Consider the following 23138-nt stretch of genomic DNA (forward strand, 5'->3'; position numbering starts at 1 on the left):
GAGACATTCTAAACCAACATAAAAAGATTCTGCACTTATTCCCAAAGGCCAAGATAAATGGCTATGAACCCGAGGCTGTAAACTTCAAACGTAGTCTTTGTAGTCTATCAGCTTCCAACTTGAAATGTAACAGGAACATAACTAATTCAGGTAAATCCACAAAGCAAATAAACAGTTCAGTATCAATTCAGAATGACACTGCTATATGGCCTTTCCTGGAACATTCCTAAAAGGCTTTTAGTTCAGACAAGATTATTACAGTACAGCAGGATGTGGTTTCTTGAACGGGAAATATTGGCGTAGAACACTAAGTTTCCTTATATAATTACCAAGCTTAGTCGCTCCCTCTGGTGGATAGTCAGGAAACTGACCCTCTGAAGGAACACTCACAGTACGTCGCAGACAACGCCCTTTGGTGGGCTCTGCAGGCTGCTCTTGTCCTCCTTCGACTGCTACCTGTACATGAAAAAGAATACAGGAATGATACAATTTTCAGCTCTCAATATTAAAGAATATTGGAAGGATAATTTACCTTTTCTGGTTCAAAAGTCTTTACTACTAATGCACATTGCAGATATTTCATCGATGTCTGAGCCAAGATTTAACTTTGTATGCCTAGAAAGGTACCTAAGACCTTGGACATGCAGTGAATAATATCTGGGGGTCCCTTTTCTAAATTATATGTTCTTTCAACTGTATTATTTTTTTAAAATGTACAGTGTGATATAATCAGTGGGGGTAATAATTGTGGTTGAGGTAAAAGCAACAATTATGTATGCTCAACCACTATCAACATTGTGTCCTGTATAGTGAGTTTGTGTTGATATCTTGATATGATCAATTTTAGACACTGAATTCTGAATTCATTTTTGTTTGTTTAGCTTCCACGACTGCCTTCTGATATATGAAATATGGTTCAAGTTTACTTGGTCAACCATGTGGTACAGAAAGCAAGATATCAGATTTTCATCCTTCAGGCAGTTGAGCTGTCAAATGAGTTGCATATATAATATACTGACAAAAAGAGCAAATTATTAAGAAACACAGAAACTGAATTACAGTAGGAAGAGCTTTTGTAAAACGAGTTTAGATAAGGATTTTCAAAGTCATGATCCAGAAATAGTGGCCTGAAATTACGATTTTGCTGCATGAAATACTAGAAAACCTCTGTTTTCAAGATGCCCAAGAATTGCTGATGAGGAAGTTATGACAACCTTGTGTAGAAATTTTACTCAAGAGCTTTAATTATTTGCTTCATTTTGGACTTTTAGCTAAGATGTCTGTTTTCAGTTGGACAAAATTTTGACAGTGTTGGCATTTTAGCTTATGATTTTAGATATGCTTGTTCTCAGTATATGTTCAAAGAGACAGGTTTGTGCAATTTATAGCATTCACGAAGGTTAATGATTAAATAATTTGCAGTTTGTTTATTTCTCACATCAAAAGAATGAAAAATCCAGCAAGACATTTTAGCAATGTAAAGATTTTTCCAAATCATTTCTGCAGAAATGCATCCATTTCTAAATAAATAAGTAGCAAACCATGAGCTCAAACTAGCTTACAACTGATGAATAATTGTCTCACCACTTGCCAATAGTTCTCTAGTAACTTTAAAATGTTTCAACTCTAATCAGACTTGTTATAATTGATTACAGCATAAAGTTATTTTTTTAATAGAAAGTGTGAATCAGAATGACAGGACTGCTCTCTTCCCAGATAAAGATTTGCAGTCCCCTGTGCTTTAAATCAGAATTAGGCAAGCAGATTTGTACTCTTCCCTTCCAAAAAAGCAGTTTGGTGGTGGCTGTAACTGGAGTGACTGAGCAACTGGGTCCCTTGGCTTCAGAATATTCAATGCCATCTGTGTAATACCAGTAGAAGAGACTCTTGATCCCTCCCCCCACCCCGTGTGTCCTCCAAAATTGCTCTATGGTGATGAGGAGACAAGGAAGGGAAATCCTCTTGCACAGGTGCAAATCCGCTTGCCTAATCCTGATTTAGAAAATAGAGGGACAGACTGCAAATCTTTATCTGGGAAGAGAGTACTGCTGGCATTCTGATTCACACTTTATATAAAAAAATGTGCGAGAAGTAATTTCCTGGAGTGAAGCATGGTTGGCAAGAAGAGCAGTTGGGAAGAAAGCAGATCTCTACTGTTCTCAATTTTCTGATTCAAAGGGGGTAGGCTATATTTGCCCTCCAAGGGCAAATTCAGATGCCAGGAACATTGAAATCAACCTTCCAACAAATATGTATAGTGGTTCAAAGTCTTTTAGTGCTACACTATCCATGGCAAACACTAATAATGCCAAATTATGAGTGTCAAAAAGATTGTCTGGTTTAAAAAGCTATTGATAAGTGCTACATGAACACCAACATATACTCTAAAGTAGAGGTCCCCAACCTTTTGGGTACCAGGGACCGGTTCCGTGGAGAAAGGTTTTTCCACGGACCGAAGGGTGTGTGGTTTTGTGTGTTGCCTGCATCCCGCGGATGGGGCTTTGCTTGTTTGTGCAGACCAGTTCTGGCATGCCGTGGCCCGGTACTGGTCCATGGACCAGGGATTGAGAACCCCTGCTCTAAAGTATCCTTCTCCCTTGAAATCCAAAATGCTTCACATCTCTCTTACTGGTGTCTAAAAGCATGAAGGTACAGTTTAAGTGTGAAGAGAAAGTTTATAGAAAACTTTACAATCAATCTATCAATCTGTGTTTATTATGGTTAATAAAGCAGAGGTTGGCTACAATTTTTAAAAAGAAGCATGAAAATATTATACACACACACACACACACACACACACACACGCACGCACACAGGTAGTCATCACTTAGTGCCTATAATTGGGATCAGCAGCTCAGTCATTAAGCAAAGTAATTATTGAGTAAAACCACAACCATTCTTATGTTGTTACTTCAGCTTTCCTTTGCTTTACCTACTTGCAAAGATCATAAATGTGGGAACTGGTTGTAAAGTTATTAACTGCAAATGGTCACTAAATTATACAGGCACTAAATGAGAACTACCAGTACAGCCTTTGAGTCAATGCTGAGTTCTGCCAATTACCTGGTTTTGCTTGAAAGTGCATTATGACTCTTAAGCTGATACTTCCTTTGAATCTTGGCTGCTGCCAAGAACTTTAGAAGTTAGTTCTTGTGCAATAGAGAAAAACAACCAGATATAAATCTGTTCATTGCCAAAACAAAAATGGAGGGTATTTGGGCCTCCTACCTAGAGCAGCGGTCCCCAACCTTTCTGCCTCCACGGACTGGCAGTGGTGGCTGCGGTGGGTGGGTAGGGGATAGTTTCGCGGGCGCAACCTAGATTCTGCACATGTGCAAATGAAGCTTTGTGTGCTTGTCTACTGCTTGCGCAGCCTGATTCCCAACAGTTCCTAGTTCTGGCTTGCTGATGTTAAGATTTTGTGGCTTTATTATTAGTAGTAATAAATAGTATTCATTGGTACTGATAGGTTTGATAATTAACGTCTCTGTTACAGCAAGGTATCATGTTCAGTTGGTTTTTAGTTTTCAGTATCATGCTCAGTTACCAAGTTGTTATATAATGGGTTCTTCCAAACCAATCTCCTTCACAAAGAGGGTTTGGGTGTTATACAATTTAATCAACATAATAAAATATTGAAAACTGAATAATTTAGGATTAAAATTTTTTAACATAAAACTACATTATAAAACCACAAAAATGAAGAGTTCCAAGATTGGGAGACTAGGAGTTGTTAATGAATGCTTGGGAGGGGGAGTTCTCGTGGGACCAACCAGCCCCATGTGGCTGTGTGGGTCCTTGTATCCCACAAGCAAAGGCTACACAGCCAGCTTTTGATCCCTTTGGGGAAGACCAAGAGTTTGGAAGCTTTCCTCCCCAACTTTATTCAAATTCCCTTGCTATCTCGTTCTTTATCCTATGTACTGGCAAAGTCCTCCCAATCTTTTTCATCTGCAAATCGTATAACCAGCCAATCAATATTATTATCCAGCCCATTAATAAAAATGTTAATGTTAGCCCCAAGAAAGATCTCCAAGGAACATGCTGATCACTGCTCTCCAACTAATCTAGAGCCATCGATGTTGACACTCTAAACGTGGCTACCCAGCCAGTTATGGAGCTACCTTACTGTAGTGCCAGCCTACCCACATTTTAATAACTTGTCAATGACAATTTATGTGGAACTTGGCAGACACTCTGCTGAACAGCATTCTCCTTATTCAATAAAGTAGTTACTTTGTTGAAGGAGAGAAGGCTTGTCTTGTGTGACCTATTTTTTGACAAAGTCATGCTGATGCTTAGCAATCATAGAATTGTCTTCAAGCTACTTTTACAAATAGCTTGTTTTATCATTTGCTTCAATGTCTTTCTGGGTATTGAAGCTCACTAGTGCTTGATAATTATTTGGTGCTTCTTTTTTCTTTCCTTTTTGAAGTGAGGGACCATATTTGCTCTTCTCCAACTTTCTGTCACCCCCCAGAAGCTCCAGGATTTTTCAAAGTTTACTAAGAGAGGATCCAAATGGTCGTCAGCCAGTTTCTTCCATATTCTAGAATGTATTTCATCAGGATTTGGGGACTTGAAGATATTTGTGGGTTCTCAGCTTTTCTACAATAAACTATCTATCAAAGTTCCTGCATTCTTAGTTGCTTGTTCAAGTATTTTAAGCCTAGCTTGCCAAGAAGTGTAACAGCAGTGGTAAGAAAGCATAGACTAATTGGTATTATACAGAAATTTTATCCAGATGCTAAAAGAGTCCATTGTGGCTGCTCTTTCCATAAAACCTTAGATCTTTACTTCAGTCTCAATAACTTGTTCCCAAAGAAAACTAACCTACTATGCTGACTCCTGAACTGATTTTTCATCCCACTAGCTGCTTCCTCGAAACCTGACCATGTTATCTCTCTGGCCTACAGTTCTTGCCTCTAGTCTAGCACAATACACAATTATCCAAAATGGTACCCAGATCAGATTATGGCCCCTGTTTTGGGGCAAAATTAACTGCTTGTTACCTATGGTTTGGGACAGGATTCCACAGACATTATGGCTACATATACCTTTCACATCAATGGTTGGTGAGCCAAACCTACATCTGTTAAATTTCTGTTTGAAACAGCTTAGAACTGGCTTTGATAAAATATATTATTTTTGCTGAGTGAAATGTCCTTTAGAACTGCATAAATTGTAAAAGGACACACATCTTTCCAGCTTTAACAAAATACTAATGCACTTTTCTACATTTCCAGTCAGCTGCCTAGACTACTAAAAAAGAACAAAGGCATGGCAAAAATCTCTTTTTTCCTAAGAACTTCAAAAGGTTTTTGAAGTTAAATCTGTGTCATTCGATTCAGCAGCTCAAATGGGCAGCATACTGTTCATGTCTCGTTAGGCTAAAGTCTATTACTGTCTAAGAAAAAAAAACTACAGAATGACAATACCTACAGTACATTCTTTTTTTAACTGCACCCTGGATACTGTCAATCTTTCTCGTCTTATTTTGTTCCATACTATTTGAGTCAAAACATGAAAAAAAAATTTACAACATAAACTATGTGTCAACTCTACAACAAACCTGGCTGAAGCCATCTTGCTCATTCTAGGTTGCCATGAGAATGGGAGGGGGGAAGTGGAAGTTTTCTGCTAGTCTAAACAATTTTGTGTCCCGTGGGAACCAAGGTCATTTCTACCAGGCGGATTGAGAGGTTGGGTGTACTGTTACAAAGCCCACCAAACTATTCTATTAAGAAACATAGTGGATTGCATCATATTGGGGTGGGAAGTTTAACTTTGTAATAGTATAACACATGATCAAAATTTGGATGCTTGGCAATTGGCATGTACTTGTGACAGTTGCAGTGTCCCAGAGTCATATGATCCCCCTTTATGACTTTCTGACAAGCAAAGTCAATGGGGAAACCAGATTCACTTAACAAACAGGTTACTAACTTAACAACTGCAGTGATTCACTTTACGATTGTGGCAATAATGGTCGTAAAAAGTCACAAAACAACTATCTCCCTTAATAATTGTCTCACCTGGCAACAGAAATAAATTATGGTCACAGGTCGAGGACTACCTGTATACCTCTTCCTCTCTTTGGAGAGATATTATTCCAGAGGGCAGGAATTCTCCCCAAAATATATGGTTCCTAGGTCCTCGATGACTTTCTTCATTCGACAGGTCCCAGGGAAGGGGTGTCAAGCTCAACTTCATTGACGGCCGCATCAGCATTGCGGGTGGATATGGCCAGGGTGGGCGTGGCCTACTGGGTGGGTGTGGCTAGAGTGTGTATGGCCTACTAGATGGGCATGGCCAGCTCTACATCGTTTGCATTAAGGATGCCTATGGGGGCCTGGGCAGGAGTGGGACAGATCTGAGGGTCTCTGGCAGGAGGAGGGTCTCTGGGCCAGGGCCAAGGCAGTGGAGGCTGTTCCCTCACTCTTTCCAGGATGGCTTCACGGGCCACATGAAAGCACTTCGTGGGCCGCATCCGGCCCCCAGGCCTTGTGTTTGACATGTCTGACCCAGGGTATGCCCACTGTAACTGAATTCACCAGATGGGTAAATGATATGGAAAATAGGTGTCCCTCAAGTAGCCAGGCCCTATGAAGGACTTTACAGGTGACAAGCACCTAGAATTTCATCCAGAAGCCCCATGCAATCGGTGAGATTTCTATCTTCATAGCTGGGTGGGTGGGGTGGTGTAGGATGGCAGGTAGAATTAAAGAAGCAGATGAAGACTGGAAACCTTTCAGGGTAATGAATGAAATATACATACTTTAAACAAACGAACTTGAATCTGTTCAAATGTTGCTGGGGTCAATACTAGTCAGAAGAAACAAATTCTCTCTTACCTCCTTTTCCTTGTTCAGCAACACAAGCTGGCTGTTGGTCAGAATACAGTACTTTGTCTCCCATATTATAGTCTCTGAATCGGGGGACTGACCACAAGAGAGTCTATGAGTTGCAGGTCCTTTCACATCTGTAAAAAAAAATAGTATGATTAGAACATGTCAGCTACCCACTCAGCTGTATACAAATATAATAAACTTTAAACTTTAAATACAGATTTAGCAGATTAACAGAGCAAACTTATGCATGGACCGGGGCATAGTCAGGACTGCATCTTATAGTAGGACTTGCTTACCAAATTTGTAAAAGCAATCCAATAAACAACCCACCTCCCCAGGCAATCCTACTCAAATTATCACACTTTGTTAGTCTAACCGGCTTTAACAATACTATACAGTATCTATGCCAAGAAATATGGATTGAATGTGAAATTTAACCTAAGGAGATGCACAGAAAGCAGTCTAAATCACATTTAACTCTTTCTGTAACTTCATGAAGGGCTCAGTGAGCTGAAGAGTTTGAGAAAACCTGGTCTAAACCAACTGAATTGTGTGTTCCGTGATCTTCTCTATTGGAACACGGGTGGTCCTCAACTTTCAACCATTCGTTTTGTAGTGACTATTCAAAATTACAATGGTATTTAAAAAGTGACTTTTAACCAGTCTTCACACTTAGCCTCTCACAGCATCCTCACATTCACATGATCACAATTCGGGTCCTTGGCAACTGGCATATACTTAGGATGGCTGCAGCACCCTGGGGTCATTTACAATCTTCCCAGCTGGCTTCCAACAAGCAATGTCAATGGGGGGAGTTGGATTCACTTAATGACTGCATGATTCATTTAACAACTGCAGTGATTCACTTAACTACTGTGGCAAAAAAGATCATACAATCGGGCACAACTCACAACCATCTTGCTTAGCAACAGAAATTTTGGTTCCAGTTGTGATCATAAATTGAGGACTATCTGTAGCATGTTTTACATTTCATATCTAAAAAATCATCTACTACTATCTCTTGGAGCAATTATAGGAAGGAAAGACCAGCAAGGCTTGGTTCTTTTTGCATATTCTTGTATTGGAGCAATACAAGAATCATCAGCGACACTAGCCATGCACAAGCCTGGCACTCCACAAGGAATTCCATCAACAAACACATCGACCTACAGCCTACGAACCCCTCAGAATTCAAATCAACTGCACAGCCATCCAGAGACAGCCCTGACTGTCAACCAACCCATGCAAGCCCCACAACCAGCACTTCACCTCCCAATGACCTTCACCTGATGTCACCTCCCTATCACAAGACCCATCAGAAGACCCTCATCTGACATGACCCACACGTGACCCAATCACAAGACCCATCCCAAGACCCTCACCAGATGTGATCCTCACCTGATGTGATCTCCCCATCACAAGACCACACGAAGCCCTTATAAGCAGAAAAACACCGACACTGACACCCCCTAAACTCCGCTGAAAATGTTACCTAGCCTGGTAATGAAACGTTCGGAAACCAACCCAGAGGCTCGGAGAGAACGAACTTCCACCTTCATCCTACACCTGAGCTACAGATATTCACCACCATCACAAATGCTATCGCTTTCAAGTTTCAAGAGAAACTTTTTTTAAGTTTTGATTGAAATTATTACTAAGATTCTAAAAATATAAATATAAAGTGAAGATATCATATATAATTAAACATCATGATTATTATTAGACTTGGCATATGACATACTGTTTCCCACCTCCCTTGAGTCCTTTTGAACGGAATTGACTCATTTATAATGTTTAAAAACCAAGTATCAAGCAGACAACTAATATGGGCTTGTTTGGATTGCAAAAGAAATACCTAACAGGAGGAAATGTATGGTTGTTATTTCTGCAAATGTATTTATAAATCTATACAGGAAAATCTGTGTTTTCTATATGACTCAAAGTGTTCTCATTTTCACTGAGTTTGACCAAAAGTACTGTACTGTAGTAGCATCACTTGTAAATTAAACTTCACCACTAGGGGGTGGTGAATCCATGCTAAGAGGGAAAGGCATAAAGGAAAAGTTCAAACACCAAAAAAAACAAAAAATCCTTATTGGACAAGTATCCAGTAACTTTAGAAATTGCATAAAGAGACAAGCCATGCTGGTCTTTCCTTCCTATAATACTATCACTCTCCAAATGGTCACAGTATTACATGTTTACTTCATCTTGCATTAAATTCTTTCACTGGTTTCTCATCATTCTCAAAGTTCTATCCTTTTTAACATTCTCATTGTTTATGGCTCTTGATGTCCTATCATTTTTTGTCCTTTTCCATCTCTCTTTTTTTTTGTAATACATTTCATTGATTTTTTTTTTAAAAACTTAAATCACAATAATTGGTGAACAGTGTGTTGTCTGGGTTACATTTGTAAAACGATGATTAACGATTGATTTCTATAAACCATAATCTGCATAATGGTTTTAGTTGATTTCCTCTTTTCCCAAAATATCCTCTTTTGCAAATATTGAGTTAATACAATTCTTATTGTTTTGATAGATAACAATTAAATATATAATTGTTTCCCAATATTCCAGTCCTTATTTTAATTTGTTTCTCCCACCAAATTCTAGATATTCTTACTGGTTAGGATTTTCTCAGAAATTAATTACATTTAAAAATTTAACTCTATTTTTCAATATGAACCATCTCACATTTTAACATTTCTTAAGGAATAGATAGAACAAAGAAAAAAAGAAAGGAAACCAAGAGTAAAGAAACATAAAAAGCAGTTTCAATTATATCATTCTTCCTGAAACCACTTCAAACAACTAGAGGGTTCAGGCATGTAGTGCAGTGAATACCTATAATCACTTTTATGTGTCAATGAACCAGACAAATCTGTAGTATTAAAATGCAAGAATGCAAATGCTGTAGTAGTAGAAAGGACACACTTTCAGTCATGAAAAATATAATCCCCTGTAAATTTGACATAAAGTAGGCAATCTAGAGAAGATAAGATATGTAAATATGCTATGTAAATACAAATACATATTTTCTATAAAGGATCCTGAAAATCCTTACTGGATTCCTGAGCAAAAGAAACAATAGTTTGCATTTTGTTACCTATTTTTATTCTTTTATGTGTTTCACTGAAAAATTGTGAGCTTCAACTCAAGGACTATTGGGCCACCTTCTTTATACCACAAAGGCAACTTGTGACATTTGAGACAAATTCTCCTTCCATCTTCAAATCTCAGTTAGGGGTAGATAACTTCAATCACACAGCTCTGAGACTCTCCAAGACCTACAAACGTGATAGGGAGGGAGAGGGGAATTGTTCAAGAATTTCTGGGTCTCTAATATAGTCTTAAGCAGAAGAAAATACAAGTGTGATAAATGTCTAATTTAGGGATGAATATCAAAGCTTGTTCTGTATTTGCTGTTCTGGTAGCCTTGGAAACCAGCAGCAACAAGAAGCCCATGACGAGTATTCAACAATGGAAGATAGAACTAGTTTTGCTGTTGTGTTCCAAAATGCTTTTATTTTCAGCAGCCGCTTATAGGCACCATACTTGCTGAAATAAGGGAACTATCAAATAAATAGAGGGTAGGTACTGTTTAAAAAGCTACTTGTCAGACTGTGTCAGCTATTGCCTTCAGAAGAAAACAGAAATTAAAAACCAAACAAGTATTTTGTGTGATTTTTAAGAAATTAGGTGGGAGCGGGAAGGGGGGGAGAGATTCCTGTAAGTTTTTCTTCTTTCTGAAATAAATCACATATTCTCAAAATTTTGACTTAAATAAATTAAGGTTTTACAAATAGTATTTTATGCCTATTGTGATATTAGAATGTCATGTCATTCTACAATGCATAACCTGGATATATATATTTTTATTTTTTTATTATAGCTAACTATTTTTTCTTCACAAAATGAAATAAATGGTCACAAGCAATGGTAATAAATATAATCATATGCAGCAATATTCTTTATATTTATCTTCAATACTAATATAGTGTATTAAAAACTAATATACAAGCTTTTACACAACATTAATGGTAACAAAACTCAGCTAAACAGTATCTTAACTATATCAGTTCCCTTCTGCCTCCCTTGATAAAAATTAATAATGGATTTATCACTAAATTTATGGTTCATGTATTTTGAGCCCATGCTACTTTCCCTCTATTTCAGAGACTGAGACCTGAAATACTATAACTATCTATAAGGAACAAGGATATTCATCTCCGCTAGATGGCAACAAAATATTCCCAAAGAATATCTAGTCTTTATCTACCCTCCTGCCCCTTGGCTCCCTATGTTTATGGCATGTGGATAGGCCAAACTTTTGTGAAAAGTATGAGATCCCAATAGCTTTGAGAACAATGGATCCTCTTTTTACAGGAGATTCATTTCCATAAAGTGACCCTGCTGGAAATGTGCCATTTCTCTGCCAGTATAAGTTAGCTTCTGAGAAGGCTTCCCTGTCAGACCGAACTGTTCAAGCTTATATTTTTATGCCAAAATAGCATGAGTCGATTTTATTTGCAAGGATTGGTTTAAACTAAGCTTGGCTCAACTCGATCAAACTCTCATTGATCAAATACTTTTTTCACTGTGAAGAACAAGATGCGAAAAAAGATATGCTTTATCTGAATGTTAAGGATCTATCTATCTTCAATATTACAAGAAATACACTTTAAAATGTTTTGAAATTATAGCAATTTTAGAGCATAGAGCCTCAGTTTACAAACCAAACACTGCATGTAGCAGGTAGTTGTCAAATCTGCAACTTCACAAGGGAATTCTTGCAGATAGATAAGCTTCTACCACTATCAGATGTACTTGTTCAATGACATGTTAATCATCTGATGTTATATGAGATAAAGTGTCCTTTGGGGGCAGTTATAAACCAAGAAAAGAATTCATAACCTTCCAATGGTACTGGATTACAGTTCCCAAAAACCTCAGCCAGAAAGGCCATCAATGAGAAAAATGGCAGTTGTCTATAATTAATCCATTGAATTAAATCTCTAATTGCTGCAACTATTTATAATTTGCATTGCAATCCCAACAGTGAATCAAGATCCTTCCCAAAAATATCTTTTAAGTCAAACAAGAGCATCTAAACATCTAAAAAGTATAATGAGGTGCGAAAATGTATGAGGGCTACTAATCAGTATTAACTGCATTTGAGGAAGCTGGAGTTTCAATAAGTAGCAGATATTTTGTTTCCATACTGCATCTCCAATCAGCATTTGGGAATGAATCAATAGAAATGTGGATTAATCAGAGGCAAGATTTAGAAAACATATAAATGTTGTCATCTGGGGGGAGAGAGAGATATAAAGAGAGAGAGAATAGGGACACTTTTTATTTAAAGTTTAACAGCAACAGTAAATTTGTTGAGATTGTACAACAGTGGCTGAGGAAATTAAGAATGGATTCCCTCTAGTTTCAAAATGAGAGAGAGAGAGAAAGTGGGGGGAGGGAAACTGTTTCATGGGGGAAAGGAAAGTTTATTAAAAGGGACATGACAAATTCATTGCACAGATCCATATGTCCTACAAAAATCTCCTGTAAAACAAGATATGTTCCACATACAGGGCTTATATTAAGCCTAGTTCCTGATTTATTTATTTTTAAAAAGAACATTACACATAGCTTGAGAGAATGCAAATTTTAACCAGGGTTTAAAGACTGCCAGCCTTAGCACATGGACCTAACTGAGCAACTGTATTAAGAGTAGCTTCCAATATCAGAACTCCATGCAAGCAGAACTGTGCTTGCTACCTTTAGAAACTAGTAAATGAAACTTACTGGATCTGACTGGGCATTCCCTCTCCACACTAAATACATGCACTGCAGTATTGTAAAACTCTAAATCTAGTTATATTTTTTATGTAAAGGTTATATTAAGAGTAGCTTCCCTTGAAGACCACTCGGAGGCTCCACCTGGTACAGAATGCAGCCGCGAGAGTTGTCTTGGGAGTTTCCTGGTACTCCCATGTTACACCTTTGCTCCGCGAGCTGCATTTTTTAAACCTGTGAATGCCCTGTTCAGTATCAATTCTGACCTTGTGCAGAACCTAGAGGCACCCCAAATAGGTTTTGCTAGCTGCAAAGACTTCCAAACTCAACTCAGCAACACAGATACTGTAATAAACATTTCCTGTTCTTGCAAATCCTGAACTCAGAAGACAGTCATTCACCCATGCTGCCATGCTGAGTTTTTATAATGGAATATGGGAATGACCTTGGGGAAAGGGGAGAAGAGCCGTTGCTAGGAAACAATCAGACAAGAGAGGAAGAGCTCCCAGTTTTAGGAAGCTCTTGGTATTGAAAGTGCTGATAAGATCAATACTGTACAGAAAATCCTGGCTCAATGACTAGTCAGCCCATAAAGCAGGGGCAGGTTTTTCTGTGGACCAGAGGTGGGGTGGTTTCGTCTGCTGCCTGCATCCCGCAGAAACTGGGCCGTGGCAAACAAAAATGATAAAGCTAGATCCACTTCAGGGGACAGGATATTTCATAAGGAAGCTGCCACAGCAGAGAAGGCCTCTCACCTAGAGCCCGCCAAACGTAGTTCACCCTCTAGCTCAGGGGTGTCAAACTTGCAACGTCACATGACGTGTCGTGAAGTATCTCGACTTTTTTCCCCATTGCCAGCAATGGGGTGGGCGCGGTTTTGGCATGACGCATTCGGTCTCTGGGCCAGCAGTTTGACACCCCTGCTCTAGCTGGAAGGACCCATAGCATGCTTTCTCTGCTGGATCTCATGGGCATGGCAGATGTAATCAGGAAGAGGCAGGTCAAAATTGGCACCTTGAATTAGACTTGGAAACAAACCGGTAACCAATGCAGCTTGAGGGACAGAGGGGTAATGGGTATTCTACTAGAAAGACCTATAACTATCCGTGCCACTAGATTTCGCAGTTGAAGTTTCTGAATACTCTTGAAGGGCAGCTTCATGTTGAATGCATTACAATAGTCAAATAGGGAGGTGATAAAACTTCCACAGCATCACTTAATTTGCAAGGGGCACAGTATGATCGGCACAGTGATGATACTTCACCCCAAGGTGACAGATGAACTTACCCAGCAGCCTCATGCAGAGGTTGAATAGGAGTGGAGAGAGTACCAACTCATCTGGCACCCTACTGAGGAGGGGCTGAGACTGGAACTGATTCTAGAGAAGGGAGGGGAATTCTCTCCAATATCCGACATGGAATAACCAAAGATGTCATGATAACAAAAAAAACCTGAATTGAGGCTAAATCTGTTGATCAATAATCCACTATATCCCATACCTGTTCCTATAGCAGTTACAAAAACTCCAAGCTTTTTTCTTCTGCTGCGTTTTAGTGTGGTCAAAGAGAATTAGATCCTGAAAAGTACATCAGGAATGGAGCTTCAGAGCCACCCATGATTTGAACAGTCCAGGCCCAGACAATCTGTTTTACACAGATAAATGAGAACCTACCATACTAATCTTGGTTTTAATAAAGACCTACAATGGATTCATCCTGCTATTAATGTTTTCGTCTGTGTGGTTCAAAACACAGAATGCACTCATTACCCAACAGCTTCAGTTAATACATGTCCCTATATAACTTCTATCTTTCTGTATACAGTAAAGTATTCCTTCAGGTGAAATAATGGCATAAAATAAAACAAATAAGAACATATTTACTTTATAAAGAACTAGAGCCTCCAAAATCATTTTTTTTTAAAAAAATCAAAGATCAGCCCAATTTGGCTAGCATTCCATTTTGACTAGAAGATGTTTAAAAACCCTATCCTAACTTGGAAAGGATAACATGAGTTACTTTTTCCTCCCAAGACAGAAATATAACTCTAACAAAGAAATCACTAACATGGATTGATTATGTGATTTTTTCAAATGTACTTCAAAGTATTTTAAATATCAACAATTGCCAGTTATTTCATTGCTATTCTTTTCTATAAGAGCAGTAGGTGCTTTAGGCTATTATTAGTACTAGCACCCCACACACTGAATTCTCACTAAGATGATCATTATTTCAACTTAAAATGGGAAACAATTGGAACTGGACAAAGAATCTTAAACCAGCTAGAAGCTATAAGGGCTCAGTTGTAAATTATTTTAAAAGGATATCATCATTAGTCATTCTCAGCATGGCTCATACATAACCACACCTCATCTCTAATCTACTATAAACTGTTAAAATCAGTTTTAATTGTATTTTAACAGTTTTCACATTTACTTTTTTAAATTCAGTAATTATATTACCAAACTGATTAACAGTTTCCAGCTCGTGAAGTGTTTGTATCTCTCTCTTTCTCATACACACACACACACACACACACACACACACACACACACACAAACACACATATGTTGAAAAGGTGCTTAGCTGCTCACAGCTAGAACGTTGGTTGGATTTTAAGCCCAAATAATTAGACGTTGAGTACTGTGTCAATAAAAGCTGTCTCAGTGACGATTTATCAGACCTGTCTTGGTTTCTTTCCAACTTGTTCAATATAAGGAAGTGGAGTGGCTATTTTGAGGATCTAGCTCTCCATGCAATGTTTGCTTTAATAATGCCCAATTGTGCTTCCCATTTCAAATACTAATAGATGTTCTTTTCTTCCTTGAAGTTGAATTCAGATGAAATGGTATTAACATTATCTGGCACTCACATCACAACATGAAAAAAGACCAGCAAAATACCTGCACAATGAAACTTTTCTAGCAATCACTGACCTTCTCAAAGGAGCCAATAAAGAGAACAGCATGAATAGTTCCAACAACTTAGCCAAGACACTGAAAGGTCCCAAGACTTTTGGACCAAGTATTGAGAATAAAGCAACCAGCAGTGAAGAAATGCACTGCCGTGTTTTGTCACTGCTTTCTTTCTAGGGCTGAAAGAGTGTGACTGGCCCAAGGTCACCTTGCAGCCTTTATAACTAATGTGGAATTAGAACTCATGGTTTCCCATACAATTTCTAACCTGGTATATTAACCACTGCACTTTTCTCCCTTTTATTACCGTATTTTGAATAAAAGGTAAAGGGATTCAAACTATGTTATTCACCAGGTTTCCAAGGCATCTTTCAATAACATTTCAATAAAAGAAATTAAACAGAATTAAGAGTAAAGAAAACCCCTCACTTGTGATCTATTTTCCACATTGCACCCCTCTCATTTAATTGACAAATCTTAACTTTGTACTATTGTGGCCACACTGTTGTCCAATTATTATAATTAAATATATCATTTTTGTATCATTGCTCTATTCAGAAAATTACTTCTGACAATATTTACAGTGAGAGAAGTTTTTATTTTGCCATACTTTCACACAGATTTTCAAATTTAACTTTTAAGTATCTAGTTTTGATGTTATTGTTTTGTGTCAAGTAATTGCAGTTACTCAATATAAAAGTGCACTAGACTGTGATTAAGAGGTTTTAAATGCCCACGTCAGCATTGCTCGCTCATAATACGGTAAGAGGTTTTGATTGTAGAAGATCAAACCAGCCAAACCCGCCACAGACTCAATGATTTCCAGATGTTTACAGACATTTACTGCAATAATCAGAAAAATTTAGACACGTTTTTTAAGTGAAAGGTTAAAAATTCTACAGTATGTTATAGCTGAATGAGTAACTTCTATCAAATTAGACTGTGTATTGAGAATATAAATGGGTAATAAAATTGAAAATGTAATCTTTCTTCTTGTGATAATAATTTTCTCAGTGGAAATTTACCAGAAAACCAGAGTGTGATAGTAGGATACTAAGTAATCTAAATCTCCTCCCATCAAAAACTTTAAATCTTCTTTGCTTGACTTTTTAGCATTCACCAATTAACTGACAGGTGACAAAGCTAAAGGTATCAGATGATAAGAAGAATCAGTTCACTGACTGGGGTACAATTTAAAGACACTTTATTTTTCTACACATTATTTACTTAGCATAATTTCCTTTTAAATGAACACACTGATGTCATTTCCTGCCTTTGTGCGAAAACAGTGAGAGGAATGCATAGAGAGAATTTGAAACTGAGAAAGTTAAAAGTAGGAAAACTCATTCCAGGAAAAAATGGGAAAACTTACTCTAACCTGCCAAACTATAAGCACCTTTATACACTGCCAGGTAGACATCCTGTGGCAGGAATTTGATTGATTTTGAGCTAATGAGTTTAGTCTTTTGTGGCGCATTATCAAAGCAAGAAGAATAGAATGTTAATTGGGTCTGGAGACTACCACAATCATGGTTTGGTAAATATTAATATCTCTTATATAACAAAGTAATGTATTATCTATTCATTAAAACTGTTATTTCCCATTAAAAAGAATCTTAAATTGATTGATTCTAATGTTAGCTTACCTAATTTGATTGACAATTCAGAAATATAATTTCACTTATTTTAATAACTGTTATTCTAATGGGCCAACATGCTAGAAACACTGAGCAATTATTCAGAAAGTAACAGCTTTAAAGACCATAAAAATGTTTAAACAATTCATCTGGGAATACAATAATCAGTTTCCTCAGGTAATCAAAACAAAACAAAACAAAATTAAATGCAGTAGAGGAAAGACAACTTAATTTTTCCAAATGAAAACATTTCAAATCACAATCTCTATGAAGGAACTAGTCTGGCTCAGAAACAAAACAAATATACCTGCAGCCAAATCCATACGCTTGTCCTCCGTTTCATCTGTCACTGCTAAATCCTGTTCTTCTTCTCTCCTGTTCAAAATCTTAGAAAAGCTGCCAGAGATTGTAGAGAAGAAACCACGGATAAAGTAAGCGTCCGGCTCACCACCACCTTCTGGCTGCAGAAATGGCTTTGGATTTCTGTCTCTCCAGGGTGGTGGTGCAGGTTCAGATATAGACCTGCAGAACGGGACCCGAAATGTCCTGGCTGCTGGCATAGCAACCTTTTGTTCTTGACAGCCATCAGCAATTAACGTTTGCAGTCTCAGGGGCTGTTCATCAGCTTCTGATGCATCTGCTCTCTTAATCGTCTTCCCGTGAAATCGAGGAGTCTGCCATCGATAAGCTCCAAGAAGCTTTGCTAAATCCAAACCTGCATCTTCATATAATTTTTTACTCTTCGCTTGGTGACACCAGTGATAGTCCTTCAAGCTACATCCTATTTTTGTAGTGTTGCCATCCTGCTCTGAAACAGATCTTTGAAAAAGCGCGGGACTAGGGTACTTTTTAAAAACGCTCATTTCTCACCAATAACTTCAGGAACTTCAATTTACACATTTAATATACATATTGACACTCATTGAGATTCCCACCTGAGCAACCTCTGCTGTGCAGTAGTAGATGTCCTTGAAGACTTGCTACTGAGTAAATCTAGTTCAGACTCAATTCCCAATTCTCAGTATCTTCAATTACATAGATGCCTGTGACAAAGCACAGAATCAGTGTTTATCCAAAAATAATTCTTTTAAGCTGAAACAGCTTGCAAGTGACTTTTCAGTTCCTGGGTTCACTTCTGACAGACTTTCAGGAAGTGACAAAAAAGAGGAGGGGGGGGGAAATAGTAAAATTCAACAAAGAAGTGACAGACCAATTACAGTTCTGCTTTCTATTTCTAACTACACTATCAAAATAGAAGATAAAAAATACCTTTAGCTTTCATATAGTAACATCAAGCAGATCTGCCACAAAGATCTTGATCAGAAAAATATGTTGCATCAGGATGAAGAATTGACAGTGATACTGATTGGATATGTTTCAATTCCTGAATAATTCAGTATATATTTTATGTTTGCCATAAAGATTTGCAAATCCAGATCAGGAATCAGATCCACATGAACCTAATACAGTCATTCTTCCAAAGACGATTATAAATGCGCTGCAGCAAAGAAATGGAAACAGCAGCCAAAAGGAATAATGCTGCAAAGGAAAATATGCACATAGAAGGAGAAATGAGAGGGGAGGTAGGTGGTGTTTAGTCAATTACTGGCCAAAGCAAAGAAGCAGACCATTTGGAGGCAAAATCTTGTGGCAAATGAAACAAAAAAAAATGTGCATATTTTTAAAGTGAGCAGGATTTTTGTTTTTCATAAATCTAGACTGGAAAGTAATATCCCATCTAGTTAAGTAAAAGAAAAATTGCCACCTCCAGAATTTAGGGAAAAGCTTACTATATTAAATTTGCTAAAGAAAACTTATCTGCTAATAAACACAAGCCAAGTTTCAGTTCAGATTATAACAATATGGTCACCAAGCCTAAAAAATATGGGATTTGCAGTGGGAACATTTTAAGGCCCTTGGCAGACATAATCAATGTTTTCATTATTAGAAACTATTATCTAGTTTGGAAAAGTAATAAAAACAGATCACCACATATTCTTGAGCTACTCTTTTTATCAGCTGCATAGTGATGCTCCAAATAGCCAGAATTGAGACCTCAGAGAACTTTTCTTCAAGTAAAAATGCACGTTATCCCTGGGCAGATTTCTGATGCCCTACTTTTTCCACAAAACCACTCACATTAAAAAGGTGTGAAGAAAAATCATAGCGTTTATTCATTTATACTTAGACAACGTATATAGCTATCAAGGTAATTCTAAGAGGCATGCAGTGAATTAAAATACAATTAAAAATCAGCATCAAGGAAAAAAAAACAATATAATGAATAGCCAGGGTTAAAAAAAGTCAATCCATTTTGAACTGCTAAAACAATAACTAAACTAACAAATCAACAGAGATTGCTTAATCTCATAACCAAATCAAGATAAACTTTACCGATCCCACATTTTCAGATCTGAGGGGCTGAAGCAAAAAGAGGCTGAATTTCTAATGCTGGGAAACACTAACTTCTTGACTGAAATCAGGCTTTCTTTTTCATGAAGCTTTTTCGAAGCTTTTAAAGACAGCTTTTAAAGACAGCTTTTAAAGACAGGATTGTTCCAGAGTATCTTCTCCTGATTTTAATATACCATCTTCATTTTCAATTTTTATTTTTTGTAGTTTCCAGCTTCAGTGGTGTTGTTTTACTGTTTATTTTTATTTTTTTATTTATTTTAATCCCATTTATATCCCGCCCTTCTCCGAAGACTCAGGGCGGCTTACAATCTAAAGCACAAATCAATGTGCTTAGCAATAGCCTTCATTCTATGTATATGCCTGCTTATTAGGACTTTCAGGGGCCCCAAGCGGCATTATTACAAAGTCAGCTTATTGCCCCCCAACAATCTGGGTCCTCATTTTACCTACCTCGGAAGGATGGAAGGCTGAGTCATATAGTTATATATATATCAGTTATATAGCTGATATGGAGGCTATGAATACTATGGATGTTTTACTTGCTTTTTATTTCTATAGAGACTACCTTTGGCGATGTAGTGGAAAAATGTGGAAAAATAAATGACTAAATAAATAAATTAACTGCCCTAGGAACATTCAGGGACACGGTGGCTCAGTGGGTTAGGATGCTGAGCTTGTCGATCAGAAGGTCGGCAGTTTGGCGGGTCGAATCCCAAGTGCCGCGTAATAGAGTGAGCACCTGTTACTCATCCCAGCTTCTGCCAACCCAGCAGTTCGAAAGCACGTAAAAATGCAAGTAGAAAAATAGGGACCACTACGGTGGGAAGGTAACAGCGTTCCATGCGCCTTTGGCGTCTAGTCATGCCGGCCACATGACCATGGAGTCGTCCTCAGACAAACGCTGGACCACTTGCATTTTTCAAATGCTTCTCAAGGGTAGCCCCATATAGAACGCATTACAGTAATCCAACTGGAAGGTGACTAAGCCATAAACTGGCATGAATTACCATGAAGTATGGCTTCCCAATCCAGAAATGGATACAACTGGCACATATTGTGAATTTGTCCAAATGCCCTCTGTGCCATAGTTGCCACCTTTTCTTCAAACAGGAGCCATAAGTCCAGGAGGGCTCCATAAATTGCACACTAATGCTATCTGAGGAACACTATCCTATTCAAAGATAAAGATGGAAAGTCTCTGGGTCTGGGGGCGGTGGAATCTCAAAACCCACATCCACTGTATTTTCAGGTTTGAGCTGCAGTCTGTTCTACTTCATCCAAACATCCACAATTTCCAAATACTGGGAAAGAACCTTCATGGCATCACTTGGTCAACCTAGAGTACAGGTGTATGGTTGGCTCATGTAGACAGATAACCTTCACCAGTTCCTTAATTTAAATGTTCAACTGAATCAGGGAGAGATGAAGGTGTTCCAAGGCTGTAATCACACCCCATTCCAAGTGGTGATTCCAAGTGGTCTCAGTTGAACCATGTACCAGAGCCCATTATAAATTCCAGGAGCTCATTAGGGAGATTGCTGGTTCCCTAGCAACAATCCCCTCTAATCCGTATAGCCCAATTTCACAAACAGGATCTCACATCCCTCTAATTGCAATACTGTACCCTTCAGAATCTCTTGTACATCAATGGCTACACCCCTGCCCTGGGCCAACCACCAAACCCAGCAAGGTACATCTCCAAGCCCACCAAAACACTATCAGCTCTGGGCCCAATGTCCTTGGGTTCCCATGACTAGGTTATTATTGTTATGACTAGCTGGACTCTCATCCCTATTCCCCCTCCCAGCAGCAACTAATTCTAAAAGAAATAGAGAAAATGGCTGCATTTCCATCTGTTGTCAAAGCAAGAACATCCAATGTTAGCAGCGTTGACAACCTGTAAAATAAGCAATTTAAGAGAACACAATCTGAAGTAAGGTCTAGAATTCTACCAGGTATGTTCAATTTTAAAAAACGTACAATCAAAAGGGTGAACTTCAGGGTGGAATGTTGTTTATTAACTATTTTAACACAAACATGAGGGAGGAAATTGCTTCTTTAGACCACAAGATAATCATAGGCTACATAATTTTTTTTTGGGGGGGGGGAAACTAATTCTGTCAACAGAGAAATTACAGTCATGTTCAATATAATCTGACTTGAGAAAATCAGACTAGATACTGTTTTTCCCCCAATACGGTGCTCTAATCTGCCCAAAGTTAAACTATCATAGTTTGTTTGGAGTGGGAGAGTGCTGCCTGCTTTTCATATCTGCATCAGTGATCTGCTGTAATTGAGAGGTGATAAAGGCAAAGGTAAGACTAAAAGGAAAGCAGATTGAGCCCAGAAGTGCAAGCCTCCTCTATAGTAGCAAAGCAACTGACAATGAACAAACTGAAAGCTTTAAAGCCTTTTAAAGTTAGTTTTAATGGCAGGTTTCATTGCATATGAGGGTTTTTTAATAGTCAGAGGACAAACTCTGATATAAGATAGGCAGCTATATAAAGGATTTAAACAAACAAACAAACAATATTGCTGATTTTACCTAAATTTCTTCAGACCCCCAAGAGGACTAGTGACATAAAAAATATGGCCTAAAACCTAAAGGCTATCTTTTTTCTATCATTTTACTTTTTGGAAAAAACCATGCTAAACTGCTTAAATAAAAACAGGGAATGGAAAAAGCAGAAATGGAAAAAAGTATTATTATGGGATTTTTGCCATTTCTTGTGAATGTATAAATGTTTGGCAACAAATACAGATGTCAATTAGGGAAGAGATACATTACATAGATACCACTGGGGGAAAGTCCATCAAAGAAGAAAGAAGAAAAATAGCATTGTTTGTGTTGTTTTTGAACTCAGAATCTGGCTTCTAAGTATTCTGAAAACGATTCATTGGTGTCTCATGGTGTCTTCTATCTTTGTGGTTTAACCTAGACTACTTAGTAGCTAAAAAGAAATTTCATGAAAAATGCCAAATTCACTTTATAAATGAAACTTGGCATGAAATTTTTGACGTTTATTGCACTGCCATTAATACTAATAAGCTTCTTTTAAAATAAACAACCCATTAAAATCAATGATGTATCATAATGATGGATGCAATTGTTTTAGAAACAGAAAATACGTTCAGTCTACACTTGAACTCAGCCCAAAGGCTGAGAAGTAGTACTTTGTGCTGATTAATGATCATTATAAAAATGGGGATGGAGTAAGGATGCTCTCTGGTTATTCATGTCAACACTTTTTCAAATAGCGAGCTGCTTTCATTATCAATTGCAGTTTTTGACATTATTTTTTTAGATTTAAAGCCTGCCTTTTCTTCAGAAGCCCAAAATGGCCCACATAAGTTATCATCATTTTGTATTACTAAGTCTAGGTTAGGATATGACAGAGTAAGTCCCCATTATTAAGGGTAAATTTGACTGTCAATAGTAATGAAAGTGCCTTTGTTTAATCAGTCTTCAAGACCAAAGGGTTATATTAGAGTCTATAGAGTCTGCACCAAAGAGGAAATCTTTAT

General features: G+C 37.8%; 1 protein-coding gene across 1 annotated transcript in view; it reads right to left on the reverse strand.

Moving 5' to 3' along the window:
• Nucleotides 1-23138, reverse strand: part of RASAL2 (RAS protein activator like 2) — a 236233-nt gene that overhangs the window by 132290 nt on the left and 80805 nt on the right. Inside the window, exons 2-3 of the mRNA XM_083358697.1 lie at nucleotides 6855-6982; nucleotides 330-456 (exon numbers count right to left, since the gene is read on the reverse strand). Of these exons, the coding sequence (XP_083214823.1) occupies nucleotides 330-456; nucleotides 6855-6982 (255 nt within the window). The remainder of the gene's footprint in view (nucleotides 1-329; nucleotides 457-6854; nucleotides 6983-23138) is intronic.

The sequence above is a fragment of the Vipera ursinii genome (assembly GCF_947247035.1).
Source record: "Vipera ursinii genome assembly, chromosome: 3".
In the NCBI taxonomy this organism is placed as follows: domain Eukaryota; kingdom Metazoa; phylum Chordata; class Lepidosauria; order Squamata; family Viperidae; genus Vipera; species Vipera ursinii.